The 14,186-nt window shown below is 39.6% G+C and overlaps 1 protein-coding gene across 1 annotated transcript in view; it reads left to right on the top strand.

Annotated features, from left to right (window-relative positions):
- The window catches only part of PIGU (phosphatidylinositol glycan anchor biosynthesis, class U), a 91,565-nt gene that overhangs the window by 7,656 nt on the left and 69,723 nt on the right, over positions 1-14,186 (top strand). Inside the window, exons 3-5 of the mRNA XM_010854876.1 lie at positions 6,538-6,597; positions 7,473-7,535; positions 13,577-13,686. Of these exons, the coding sequence (XP_010853178.1) occupies positions 6,538-6,597; positions 7,473-7,535; positions 13,577-13,686 (233 nt within the window). The remainder of the gene's footprint in view (positions 1-6,537; positions 6,598-7,472; positions 7,536-13,576; positions 13,687-14,186) is intronic.

Here is a 14,186-nt window from a genome sequence, read left to right as displayed (position 1 = left end):
GGTATTTCTCCCAGCAGTCTTGATTCCAGCTTGTGCTTCCTCCAGCCCAGCGTTTCTCATGATGTACTCTGCATAGAAGTTAAATAAGCAGGGTGACAATATACATCCTTGACGTACTCCTTTTCCTACTTGGAACGAGTCTGTTGTCCCATGTCCAGTCCTAACTGTTGCTTCCTGACCTGCATATAGGTTTCTCAAGAGGCAGGTCAGGTGGTCTAGTATTCCCATCTCTTTCAGAATTTTCCACAGTTGATTGTGATCCACACAGTCAAAGGCTTTGGCATAGTCAATAAAGCAGAAATATATATTTTTCTGGAACTCTTGCTTTTTCAATGATCCAGAGGACGTTGGCAATTTGATCTCTGGTTCCTCTGCCTTTTCTAAAACAAGTTTGAACCTCTGTAAGTTCATAGTTCACATATTGCCAAAGCCTGGCTTGGAGAATTTTAAGCATTACTTTACTAGCATGTGAGATGAGTGCAATTGTGCGGTAGTTTGATGTTAAGTTTGATGTGGTAGTTAAATGGTAAGTATATATAGAAAAATAAAGCTGAGTAAAAGGATAAAGCGGAGAAGGCAATGGCACCCCACTCCAGTACTCTTGCCTGGAAAATCCCATGGATGGAGGAGCCTGGTAGGCTGCAGTCCATGGGGTCGCTAAGAGTTGGGCACGACTGAGTGACTTCACTTTCACTTTTCACTTTCATGCATTGGAGAAGGAAATGGCAACCCACTCCAGTGTTCTTGCCTGGAGAATCCCAGGGACGGGGGAGCCTGGTGGGCTGCCGTCTACAGGATCGCACAGAGTCGGACACGACTGAAGCGACTTAGCAGCAGCAGCAGCAGCAAAAGGATAAAGAGTGGTGGTCATATATATGACTATTTTAGTGTGTTCAGGGAAGGCACTTGAGGAAGTGAAATTTGAATAAGAGATCTAAATGAATCAAGCAAGCCATATGATGGCCCTGATTTGGGAATGAGTTTGGCATTTGTGAGTTGCAGAAAGATGATCAGTGTTGCTAAGGCAGAATGAGCAAAGGAGAATAATAAGAGATAAGTTGTAAGAAATTAGGGGCCTGATGATACAGGACTTTTTGTAGACATGGTTAGGAGTTTGGATTTTCTTTCAATCTCTATATCTCCCTATCTGTCTTGGTATCTTTTCTTTTCCACTTTTATTGAGATGTAATTGACATACAACACTGTGTAAGTTTTATACAGCATGATTTAACTTTTATCCATTATGAAATGATGACCACAGTAGATACATTAATGAAATAGAAATGGTTTTTCCCTTGTGATGCAAACTCTTAGGATTTACTCTCTTAACAACTTTCATTTATAACTATAGAAGTGCTACCTATATTTATCATTTATTGTACATTACATCCTTAGATAGAACTTATTTATTTTATAACTGAAAATTTGTACCTTTTGACTATCCAGTTTTCCCTCCTACTCTGATCTCTCTTTTCTTTTTGAAGTATATTTTACGTGCAACACTGTGTTAGTTCCCAGTGTATGACATAGTGACTACATATTTGTATACATTTTTAAGTGCTCACCATAAGTCTAGTTGTCATTTATCAATATACAAGGAGATTCAGTTCAGTTCAGTCACTTAGTTGTGTCTGACTCTTTGTGACCTCATGGATTGCAGCACGCCAGGCTTCCCTGTCCATCACCAGCTCCTGGAGCTTGCTCAGGCTTATGTACCATTGAGTCGGTGGTGCCATCCAACCATGTTATCCTCTGTCGTCCCCTTCTCCTGCTTTCGATCTTTCCCAGCATCAGGGTCTTTTTCCATTGAGTCAGTTCTTTGCATCAGGTGGTCAAAGTATTGGAGCTTCAGCTTCAGCATCAGTCCTTCCAATGAATATTCAGGACTAATTTCCTTTAGGATTGACTGGTTTGATCTCCAAGGTACTCTCAAGAGTCTTCTCCAATACCACATTACATGATTACTAATCATGTTCCCCATGCTGTACATTTCAGACCTGTGACTCATTTATTTTTCAACTGAAAGTTTGTGCTTCTTAATCTCCCTCACCTATTTCTCTCCTCCTTTACCCCTCGTCTTTATCTATCTTTTAATAAAATTGTTTTATTTAATTTTTTGTTTGTTTGTTTTTAATGTCCAGTGTTTGTAAGATGAGCGCCTCAGCTTCCTCCTGTATAAGATAAATTGGGCTACTTCTTGTCTAATTTGGTTTCTGGAAAAACTTCATTCACATTCTTAATGGTTACTGATCAAATGGAACCGTGTTCATCATCTTCTCCAGCTGTCTCCTATTCCTTAGTCCTGGCCTTTGAGAGAAACAACTCAGAACAGTATTTGCATCTTTTTCTTTAGCCTCCAATTGGATAGTATATTTATGCTGTGACATGGGAACCTGTAAGGAATTAAACTTCTTTCCAAAGTCATCTGCCACGCCAGCCTTCACATTGGTCTTGTAGTAAGCCCAGTCAGAGCAGGTGGATTCTCAGGTAGAGTAGCCAACCTGGAGGTGAGGGTCTCAATCCAGGATTTCAGGGAGGTAGCAGTGGCCTTGTGATTTTGGGGTATGATCTCCCCAGTTAACAGCTTCCATTGTAGACTTTCTCTGGGGGAAGCCATGTCATGACCAACCTTAAGGAAGCCTTTGTGTTGTGGAACTGAATCTTGTTGTCAACACCCATATGAGTAAGCTTGGAGCAGATACTTAAGCTCTTTTAGATACTGCAGCCCTAGCTGACAGCTTGGCTTCAATCTCACGAGAGACTCTGTGCCAGAACCACCCAGTTAAGCCATTCCTGGATTCCTGACTCTTAGGCACTGTGTGAGGTAATAAATGTGTACTGTTTTAAGCTATTAAGTTTTTGGATAATTTGTTACACAGAAATAGATAACAGATATCTAGAGAGTGAATTTACATAAAGAAGAATTAGAGGACCTGGAGCTATCCAGTACATCAAGGTTGGGAAGGGAAAGAGGTACTAGCAAATAGAGCTGAAAGGGTGGAAAATCAAGAGAATGTAGTTCATGGAAGCTAAATGCTTTAAGGAAGGAGTAAAAACTATGTCAGAACTTACTAGGTGGCTCAGTGGTATAGAATCTGCCTGCCAAGCAGGAGACGTGGGTTTGATCCCTGGGTTGGGAATGATCCCCTGGAGAAGGAAATGGCAAACCACTCCAGTATCTTTCCTGCAAAATCCCATGGACAGAGGGGCCTACTGGGCTACAGTCCATGGAGTAGCAAAGAGTTGGACATGACTTAGCTACTAAACAACAACAAAAACGATGTCAAATGCTATTTCAAGGTTGAGAAAATTTAGACTAAAAATTGATGATTAATTTGCCAAAATTGAGATCTTTGGCAGCAATAATTTCAGTGGAGTATAGGGACAAGCGACTTACTGACATACATTGAGGGAAAGATGGAAAGACACAGTAGAGACAACCTTTTTGAGGAGTTTCAGTCTAAAGGAGGGCAGAGAAATGGTATGGAAGCTGGATAGAGATGTCTAGTGAAGATTTTTAAAATATGAAGATCTGCATATTGAATGCTGATGGGAAGAATTCTGTGGATACGAAGTTGAGAATGTAAGAAAGATCAAATGAGCAGTGTCTTTGAGGAGGTCAGAAGGAATGGGATCCAGTTGACAGGTGAAGGATTTGGTTTTAAATAGGAAGAATGGAACTTCCTCCATTGTTAATATAAGAAAAGTAGAGAGTATAAGTATAGATAGAGGAAATTGATCAACTGGGTAGTGGGAAAATAAGGTGGTTCTCATGTAATTGCTTCTCTTTTCTCAGTGAAATAAGAAATGTTGGCTATAAGTGAGAATGGGGGAGGGGAGTTGGACTATGCAGTTAAACTAACTGCTATGTACTTGTTAGTTCATTGAGGAAACAAGCCCCGGTGCTGATAGACTTTTTGAGAACAGTTTGTTCTGTTCTATTTAGTGCCATTCTAAACTATCTGAAGCATCAAAACATTTCAAAAGTAGGCTATTGGTAATATAAATATCAAGTTGCTACCTCTTACAGACAAAGATAAATGCGAAAAAGAATCCATTAGTAGATAGTTGTAAAAGTTTAATTCTTTGAGAACTTTGAAAGGCAAGGCTGAGGCCCCTATTTTCAAAAGGAGGTAAAAAGTTGATCTCAGGTAGCTAACATATTGAGGTTTACTGTGTGCTAGGCACTATGCTGAGTACTTTGTGAATGTTACCAGTTAATTCTCCCAAGAACTATGTGAAATAGGTCACTATATGTGTTTTATGGCTGAAGAAACTAGAAACTAACGCTCAGAGGGCAAACAACCTGCCCAGAGTGGAACCTGGTAGAACATTTTAGGACAAAAAAACATTGTTAGAGGCAAAGAGAATTATTTTTAATAATTGATCAACACCCAGATGATACAGTAATTCTACACTTAAATTCATCTAACTACATAGCTTCAAAATCTATAAAAGTGACATGACTAAAAGAAGAAATAGACAAACCCACAGTTATAGAGGGATATTTTAACATATGTGTCTCAGTCTCTGATATAACAAACAGACCAGAAAATCATAGTAGATTTGAACAAATGCTTAACAAACAACCTAGAGGTCATCCATAAAATGTCACACCAAAAAATGTTAATATGCACATTCTTTTCAATTGTGTGTGGAACACTTATAAAATTGACCATATGATGGAACACAAAGCAAGTCACAACACATTTTAAGTGATTGAAATCATTGAAAATACATAGTATTTTCTATGACTATAATAATAAATACATTACAAAAATATAAAAAGGAAAGTTTAAAATAATTGGAAATTAAACACTATACACTTTAGTCTCAAAGAAAAAAATCTCAGCGGAAATTTGAGTATTTTAAACTGAAGGTGATAAAACAACATATCAAAATTTGTATGATACAGCTAAAGCCATACCCAAAGGAAAATTGATTGCTTTGACCCTTGAACAATATAAGTTTGAGCTGCATAGGTAGGTTCACTTATATACAGATTTTTTTTTTCTAATAAATATGTACTGCAGTACTGCACAATCTGAGGTTGGTTAAATTTGAGGCTGGAGAACCATGGGTATGGAGGGCCAACTATAAAATTATACTCAGATTTTTTTACTGCATGGGAGCCAGTACTACTAACCCCCATGTTGTTGGAGGGTTGGCCATGTTAGGAAGGCAGAAGATCTAATATCAGTGATCTGGGTATCATTAGAAAAAGATAAAGTGATTATCCCCATAAAAGTTTGAAGAAAGAATTGTATAAAGTTTAGAGATTAGTGAAGTCCACTTCAGTTCAGTCATGTCTGACTCTTTGCGACCTCATGAACTGCAGCACGCCGGGCCTCCCTATCCATCACCAACTCCCGGAGTCCACCCAAACCCATGTCCATTGAGTCGGTGATGCCATCCAACCATCTCATCCTCTGTTGTCCCCTTCTCCTCCTGCCCTCAATCTTTCCCAGCATCAGGGTCTTTTCAAATGAGTCAGCTCTTCGCATCAGGTGGCCAAAGTATTGGAGTTTCAGCTTCAAAATCGGTCCTTCCAATGAACACCCAGGACTGATCTCCTTTAGCATGGACTGGTTGGATCTCCTTGAAGTCCAAGGGACTCTCAAGAGCCTTCTCCAACACCACAGTTCAAAAGCATCAATTCTTCAGCGCTCAGCTTTCTTGATAGTCCCAACTCTCACATCCATACATGACCACTGAAAAAACCATAGCCTTGATTAGATGGAACTTGTTGACAAAGTAATGTCTCTGGTTTTTAATATGCTGTCTAGGTTGGTCATAACTTTCCTTCCAAGGAGTAAGCGTCTTTTAATTTCATGGCTGCAATCACCACCTGCAGTGATTTTGGAGCCCAGAAAAATAAAGTCTGACACTGTTTCCACTGTTTCCCCATCTATTTACCATGAAGTGATGGGACCAGATGCCATGATCTTAGTTTTCTGAATGTTGAGCTTTAAGCCAACTTTTTCACTCTCCTCTTTCACTTTCATCAAGACGCTTTTTAGTTCCTCTTCACTTTCTGCCATAAGGGTGGTGTCATCTGCATATCTGAGGTTATTGATATTTCTCCTGGCAGTCTTGATTCCAGCTTGTGCTTCCTCCAGCCCAGGATTTCTCATGATGTACTCTGCATAGAAGTTAAATAAGCAGGGTGACAATATACAGCCTTGACATACTCCTTTTCCTATTTGGAACCAGTCTGTTGTCCCATGTCCAGTTCTAACTGTTGCTTCCTGACCTGCATACAGACTTCTCAAGAGGCAGGTCAGGTAGTACTAGGGAAGCATATTTAAAATGTACTCGATTTTGTTTATTCTCTTTAGTCATTTCAGCAGATAGTTAGTACAGTGGCACAAAATGATTCAAGTGATACTAAATAATTCTCCCTTATATGTATGTTGGCAAACTAGCATAGAACATTATTCAAAGAAGAGATTTTTCTTGACAGAATAGCCTTTTTCCTATCCCCTACTCTGGAAACTGACAATAGTAAGATTTAATTTCTTTGTTTTTCTCCTGCAGACTCCATTAATAATATACCTCTTTCATTTTCTGATTGACTATGCTGAATTGGTATTTATGGTAAGTAACTTTCTACATAAAATCAATATGTATGTGTTTTTTTTTTATGTATGTGTTTTTAAAATCCTTTATCCTCTTGCTTTTAAGAAAAAAAATCTATTTCAGGAGCTCAGAAATTTCTCAGAACATAAAAGCAAAAAGCTATTTTAAATGTGGATTCACGAGATTGTGATAGTATAATGGATGTGTGAGGAGTCGTCTCTGACATCTGACCAGTTCTAATTCATTCTACTTTAAAATTTTCATTTCTGGACTTTGTAGTCTTGAATTTCTAGCTTCAAGATTCTATGATTATCTTTAATCATGGCGCCAGTGGAGAGGGCATCCTGAATTGCCTAAGCATTCTGCCAAGGGATTTTGTGAAGAGGACATAGGCCAGATGAGACTTTCAGGGTGAGAACCTTAAAATTAAGACAATGGGGCTGTGTTTTGAGTGCAGTGGTTTGAAACACTTGCCTGATCTAGAGTTGAAAATCTGGGTCAAGTAAGAGGTCTACTGAGGTCTTCCTTTATAATTATAATGGCTGTGGCTTATTGAGGACATACTGTATACTAAGCACTTGACCTGGGTCAGCCCTGCAAAGCAATGGGTATTATTCTCCTTTCATAGAAAACTAAAATACCTTGCAATTACAGAACAGATATGGGACGCCAAACTTGATGTAAGCCTGGGTCCTAATCCTCAGAATTTTCTGGTCAGATCTCCCTGAAAAGGCTTTATCTTTGTGGTCAAAGTGAGGGTTGACTTTCTGCCTGATTATAAGAATTTAGTACTAGATAGTCTACCGCCATCCAATAACTCCAGACTCTGGTGGCATTCCATTACTCCTACACTTAGTAGGTTCATTTCCTCTTATTTCTCTTTCTTCTGACAGATCACTGATGCACTCACTGCCATTGCCCTGTATTTTGCAATCCAGGACTTCAATAAAGTTGTGGTGAGTAGTCAGTGGGTGGGACAAAGGTCGTGTACTGAAAGATCAACTGCCTTAAAATCCTAAGAAGTGGGAGTGAAGCTTCTGTCTTGTTCAACCATCCCTGGAATGGCCAAACCCAAACCAACATCTTACTTACAGAAAGGTCAGCTTAATCTTTGTGGCTTAGTATTCACTTACATATCCAAGTTCAGACTTTCTGGAGCAAATGCAGTTGAATTGCTGTTACATTATTTAAGACCCTTAAAAATCCTCCATTGCTTTCACCAGTATTTCTTTCTAAAGGGAAATGAGTATAGCTTTTAACTCACTGTCTTATGCCTGTCCAAGGTAAAACTGGATTCTCAATATAGTTTCTGTTACCCTGTATAGAACAATCTTAATTGGAAAATTTGACATGTATTAAATGCCTGTTAAAAGCCATATGTAATAGCCCAGGGGAATTGTGTATTGGGTTCATTCTCATTTTCCTAGGTTCTGAGAGAGTTAACAGATTAACCATGTATACTATTCATGCAGTTATTTTAAAAATTGGCTGCAGTCCTCATTGACTGGCTGGGAGCCACTGAGAGGATTTAGACTGTAGTGAGTGAAGGCTGCATCCCATTGGTATTGTCTGTTTATGCTTCATTTTCACTTTGGTTATCAAGCCATAGAGTCAGAATTAGCTGTTTGCATTTCTGTGCACTGGTCATCAATAACATAAACTTGTTGAATTCTGGAATTTAAGACCTTAAAGAGATTTTTAAAATATCTAAACTGAGGGTTCTTACTTGGAGTCCATTTTCAGGTTTAATGGGTCTACACACATCCTTAAAATGTGAAAAATTGTGTGTGTGTGTACTATGCCTTTTTTTCCAAGAAGAAAGTCCATATTTGTTACTAGCGCTCAAGGAGTCCTTGATTTCACTGCTTAAAGAATTAAGAAATACGTTCTAGAAACTAAATATCACTAAGACCAGGGAGTATATATCTTAAACTAATGGAGCATTTGTGACAACATGAATGAACCTTGAGGACATTTTGCTAAGTAAAATAAATCAGAGAAAAACAAATACTGTGTGATCTCATTTATATGTGGAATCTAAAAAAGTCGAATTCGTAGGATAGAATATATTGGTGGTTGCCAGGGGCTGGGGGTGGGGAAAATGGAGAGATGTTGGTCAAAGGGTACAAATTTCCAGATACAAGATAATTATGTTCCAGAGATCTACTATGCAGCATAGTAACTCCAATTAACAATATCATACTGTTACTTGAAAGTTGCTAAGAGAATAGACCTTAAATGTACTCTCATTCCCCTCCAGCCACACACATAATTATGCAAGGTGATAGACGTGTTAACTAACCTTATTGTAATAATCATTTTGCAATATGCATGTATAGCCTTAAGCTTATACCATCATGTATACCTTAAGTTTATATAATGTTATGTGTCAATTATATATCAAGAAAGCTGGAAGAGAACAGAAAAAATTTGGGGGCTAATGTAGAGTGCTTTAGGGTTTCCCAGGTGACTCAGTGGTAAAGAATTCACCTGCCAATGCAGGAGACTGGGGTTCTCTCATTCCCAAAGACTTGGGAAGATCCTTTGGAGGAGGAAATAGCAACCCACTCCAGTCTTCTTGCCTGGAAAATTCCATGGACAGAGGAGCCTGGAGGACTACACTCCATGAGATCTCAAAGAGTCGGACACGACAGCACACACACACACACAGAATGCTTTAACAGGATTCCCTGGAAGGCCAGTGGTGAAATGACTGGGTGTGAGATTTCTAAGCAGAGGAATTCAAAGATAAAATAGCAGTAGTTATTTTCTTCTCCCAAGATAGATTGTGTATGTAAACTCCAATCTTTGTTCTTTGAAGTTACATGCTAAAATATTTAGGGGTGAAGGGCCATGATATCTGTGACTTAATTTAAAATGGTTTTGGAAAAAAATGCATCTGGTGTGTGTTTTTGTCTGTGTGTGTAGAGATAAAATGTGGAAGTGTTAACAGTTGGTGGATCTAGGTGTTTTATTGAATTGTTCTTTCAACTTTTCTATAGTTTGAAAGTTTTTAAGATAAAACACTGGAGGAAAAAATAGAAAATAGATCCATGTCTATACTCACCAGTGTGTGTGTGTGTTTGTATGTATATGGGATATATGTAAATATCTAAGGGAGGGTTGGTAGCTTTCATCTAAGAACACAATCAACCATATCTGTGTTCTTAGATGAAACAGATGTTCATCTGTGTTCTTGTGTTTTAATGAAAGCTGATTAGAGATACTAACATCATATGTATTCCTTTTTTTTCCCCTGATCAATTGTCATATACTCCAGTTAAAATAATTTTTAATGGGAGGAGAAGCTTATAGGGAAATAAACTAGATTTCAGTGAGTTTCCTAACAAGTCATGCTTTAGTGTCAGTAAAAGAGATACTTTTAATTTAGAGGGCCAATAATTTCAATTCAGTCTTGCTGGAATTTGAGACTTTTTATCCCTGGTAATGAAGCTGTAGTAGTAGTAGTAGTAGTAGTAGTAGTAGTAGTAGTGTTAGTTGCTCAGTTGGGTCCAACTCTTTGCCACCCCGTGGACTGTAACCCACCAGGCTCCTCTAGAGTGGTAGCCATTCCCTTCTCCAGGGAGAAGTCTTCTCAGGAAGACCCAGGGCTTGAACCCAGATCTCCTGCATTGCCGGCAGATTCTGTAACGTCTGAGCCACCAGGGAAGCCCATCTGCACCCAAATGCATCCTGGAAAACTACGGTAGAGAGGGAAGACTGCATCCCCACCCGCATCTCCAGCTTCAGCATGTGAAATATGGGTGCTGATTGATTGTGACCAGTTGATTCACATGATATTTTACGTCTGCTTTGCTTGACAAAAGCAAAATTGGTCTAGCCTGTCCTCTGCTGAGATTGTGCTCATTTGGAATTCAGAATTCATGTTAGAAAGCTGCAGGTGGTTTGATAGGTAGTGATAAAAACCTCCATCCTCTGATATGCTTAGAGGGTTGTGAATTTGGAGGGTAGCTTCCTGAATTTGAAAGGTGTTGAGGCTAACAGTTGAAGGTGTAGTGAGTGTGGACGATTCATTCCCTACCCTCCACCCTAGGTTTTGGGGATGCAAACGTGTGTAGACACAGCTTCAGTGATTAGAAAAAGCTCTTTATTTGGAGTAGGGGAATTATGTCCTTGAAAAAACCAATTTTCCAAGGGACAAGGAAATGGCTGCATGGAGTAGTGGGTGAAAGGGAAGGAAAACTCCACCCTGGAGATTTTTTAATTCAGAAAAATATAATTTTTAATTATATTAAAATTCAGCAGAATATTTAATTCTGCTGAAGTATATAGAAAAGCTGATTCATGATTATAAAGGTAACACATCCAGGCAATTAATTTTTAGGTCACTTTTAATCTCTCCTGTGATAGCTGTATATCTCATTGTTATGGCTGTTGAATATATCTAGAAATACATTGATACTTATCTTTGGATTTTAAATTGTACTCCTTAACCCCATTTATTTTTATACTTCTGATATTTTCTTGGTGTGCGTTTAGTTTTCCTCATATTCTTAGACACTCTTCTTTCTCTAACTGGGATGCATGGGGATGTTTTAAAGGAATTTTGTCTGTGCGTCAGAGCTCTGAGTCAATATTGAGCCTCTGAGGCCAGGCATAATGGCAGCTGTGCTGATGAGATTAGGGGAGACGAAGAGAGAGCCAGCAGAGTGTCTGGGGACTGGTGAGCTGACTACCCTTCTCTAGTGGAGACTCTCCTTGCATAAAATCTTTCTGTTTTAAAGTAGTTTGGAAGGTTGGGGTTACACGGAAATATTCTTTCCTTTTTGGCACTTGTCACCTTTGCCCAGGACCTCCACATCCCTGTTTAACTGCCTCCTCACTTTAGCTGTCCTGCTGGCTGGCTTCCAGCCTGGGGAGTGGGCCTGCATTCCCACCTGTCTCTCCGGCTGCTCCTGGGTGAACTCCCTGTTTCCTTTTAATAGCCTGTCTTTGTGGCGCTCTTGCCCTCCAGGTGGCCTTCTTTTTGCAGTTGAACTCCAGAACCCCAGCTAGTGGGGCCTCCGTCCTTCCACCCCTGCTGCAGCTGTCTTCATGAAATGCTTTGTTTGCTGAGCCAGCCCCCTTCTCTGATAAAAGCACCTTAGTTTATATTTTGCCCTTTTAATTAAATAACCCCAGCTGTGAATGGCAGCATAAATCCTACTGATGATAATTCCTACCACTTAACTTGGACTCCCAGAGATGATCAAAGGGAGGCTTTTGAAGTTTGTTCAGGTTTTCTGATTAAGCCTCAGCCTGAACCTGTGCAGGAAATCTGGGGTTACCTGTGTTCCTGTGATGATCCTGAGATTTTCTTTTGAACTGAAAGATGGCTCTTAAAATTTTTTTTTTAATTTTAAAATTTAAATATCCAATACATGAAAAAACATGTAAAAAATATTACGTACTCTGAACCTATTTCAGCTTAAAATGTAAAATGTTTCACATGTAGTTGACTCTCTTGATACTTTCATCTCCTTACTCCCCTTCTCACCAGTTACCACTGTTCTGATTTTGGTGTTTATCAAACACATGGTCCTAACTTTTTCTGCATTTGTAAATATCCCTAAATAGTATATAGTATTTTTTGCATGCTTGTAACTTTATGTAAGTAGTATAACGCAATATATATTCTGTTGCCATCTGTGTTTTCATCCTTAAATCTTTAATGACACAGTACTTTAGCTTCTCTGAATTACTGTTTTATAACAGGTTACAGCATTGATTTTATACTAAGATCATTAAATCAGCAGGGGTACCCATTTGGGGTTCAGAGGCTTTTTTCTTTTTAATATTTATTTACTTAATTGCCTGCACCAGGTCTTCGTTGCAGTATGTGGGATCTAGTTCCCTGACCAGGGATCGAACTTGGGCCCTCTGCATTGGGAGCTCAGAATCTTAGCCACTGGACCACCAGGGAAGTCCCTCAGAGGCTTTTTCTATCTTTAGTTTGACCCATGTTTGCTTATAGGGTTGCCTAACATTTTTTCGTTCTAGAACACACCCATGAACTTGTTGGGATACACACAAGGGAAGGCGAGAGCTTTCCACCTCCATCTCACTGCCTCTTAACTATCCAGCTGCCCAGCCATACCCAGCCCTTCTCCTCTTCATCATGGTCATTTCCCACTTCCTCTGTGGAAGTCAAAACCTTCATGGGACTTTGCTGGTGGTCCAGTGGCTAAGACTGTGAGCTCACAATGCAGGGGGCGCAAGTTCAGTCCCTGGTTGGGGAACTAGTTCCCACACACCACAACTAAGAGTTCGGATGCTGCAATGAAAATCAAAGAGCACGTATGCCAGCCAAAAGATACATATATATATACACATATATACACATAAATATATATAAACAACTTCAAATAGGATAGCACAGAAGAAAACCCAGGACACTGTGACATTCAGGGGGGTCATTCCACTTTGCATGAAAATTGTTCACTTTGATGAAACTTTGAAATCCTTGGGCAACTGATGATATCTTTTAAAAATGACTAAAAATTGACTTGCCATTCAATCATTCAGTCAGCCATTCAGTAGTTATTGTTAGCTCACTGTGCCAGGTATTGGCAAATAAACATGGTCCCTGCCTTCATGGAACTTACAGTCTGCTGAAGGAGAAAGATGTTAGTCACATAAATAAATAAAAAAGTTCTAACCGTAAACACTGTTAGGAGATTTTTACAGTTAGGGCGGTGGAGAGTGTGCCTTCCTGAGGAAGTGATGATTTAACTGGGAGCTCAAAGACTGTGTGGGAGTTAACTGGGAAGAGAGAAGAGGTCGTTCAGGTTAAATACAGAGGCCTGGGAACAGGAGAAGGGTGGCATGTTCATGGTGCTTGAACCCAGAAAGTGAGAGGTGTGGGGAGTGGGTGTGAGCTGAGCCTAGAGAAGTAGGGCCAGGCAAGGCAGGCCACGTGGGGGAAGGACTTTTGTCTTCAATCTAAAATCAGTGGGAAGTTACTACTTATTTCATGTTTTGTCTTTTTTTTTTTCAGTTTAAAAAGCAGAAACTCCTTCTAGAACTAGACCAGTATGCCCCCGATGTGGCCGAACTCATCCGAACCCCTATGGAAATGCGTTACATCCCTCTGAAAGTGGCCATGTTGTAAGTATCCTCTGACCAAACGGGGCTCAGAGCCAACAAACGCAAGGAAAATCTGATGAGACTTTCTCATGTTGTTTGTTGTATTTTTGGAGATTTGGAGTCTTAGTCATCAAGTGTTTGCTATAGTTCTGTTGCACAGCTGGGGTTCTGGCCAGGAAAAGAGACAGAGCCATTCTGTCTCTTTTGGGACAAAGCCTCACACAGGCACACGCACAATCAACCCTTCACAGATGCTTTTTCACTCGATGCTGATCTGGGTTCCAGCCTCCATGTAACCAGTATTTCTAAAAACAATAACAACAAAAAATTTTTCAGTTGTAATATATGGGTTGCAGAAAATTCTGGTCTTTATGCAGCTGTTATTCCAAGCAGCTCCTATGTCTCATGTAGAATTTACTCCCTCATTTGTAGTTCAGAAAACTGAATTGAAGTGCCAAACAGACCCATCCCAGCTGGGTAACGAGCGTGGGCGAGTAGAACTTACTGAACTGAGGTTCTAT

Source organism: Bison bison, unplaced genomic scaffold (assembly GCF_000754665.1).
Source record: "Bison bison bison isolate TAMUID 2011002044 unplaced genomic scaffold, Bison_UMD1.0 scf7180017864352, whole genome shotgun sequence".
In the NCBI taxonomy this organism is placed as follows: domain Eukaryota; kingdom Metazoa; phylum Chordata; class Mammalia; order Artiodactyla; family Bovidae; genus Bison; species Bison bison.
This window is presented reverse-complemented; position numbering and strand designations above follow the sequence as displayed.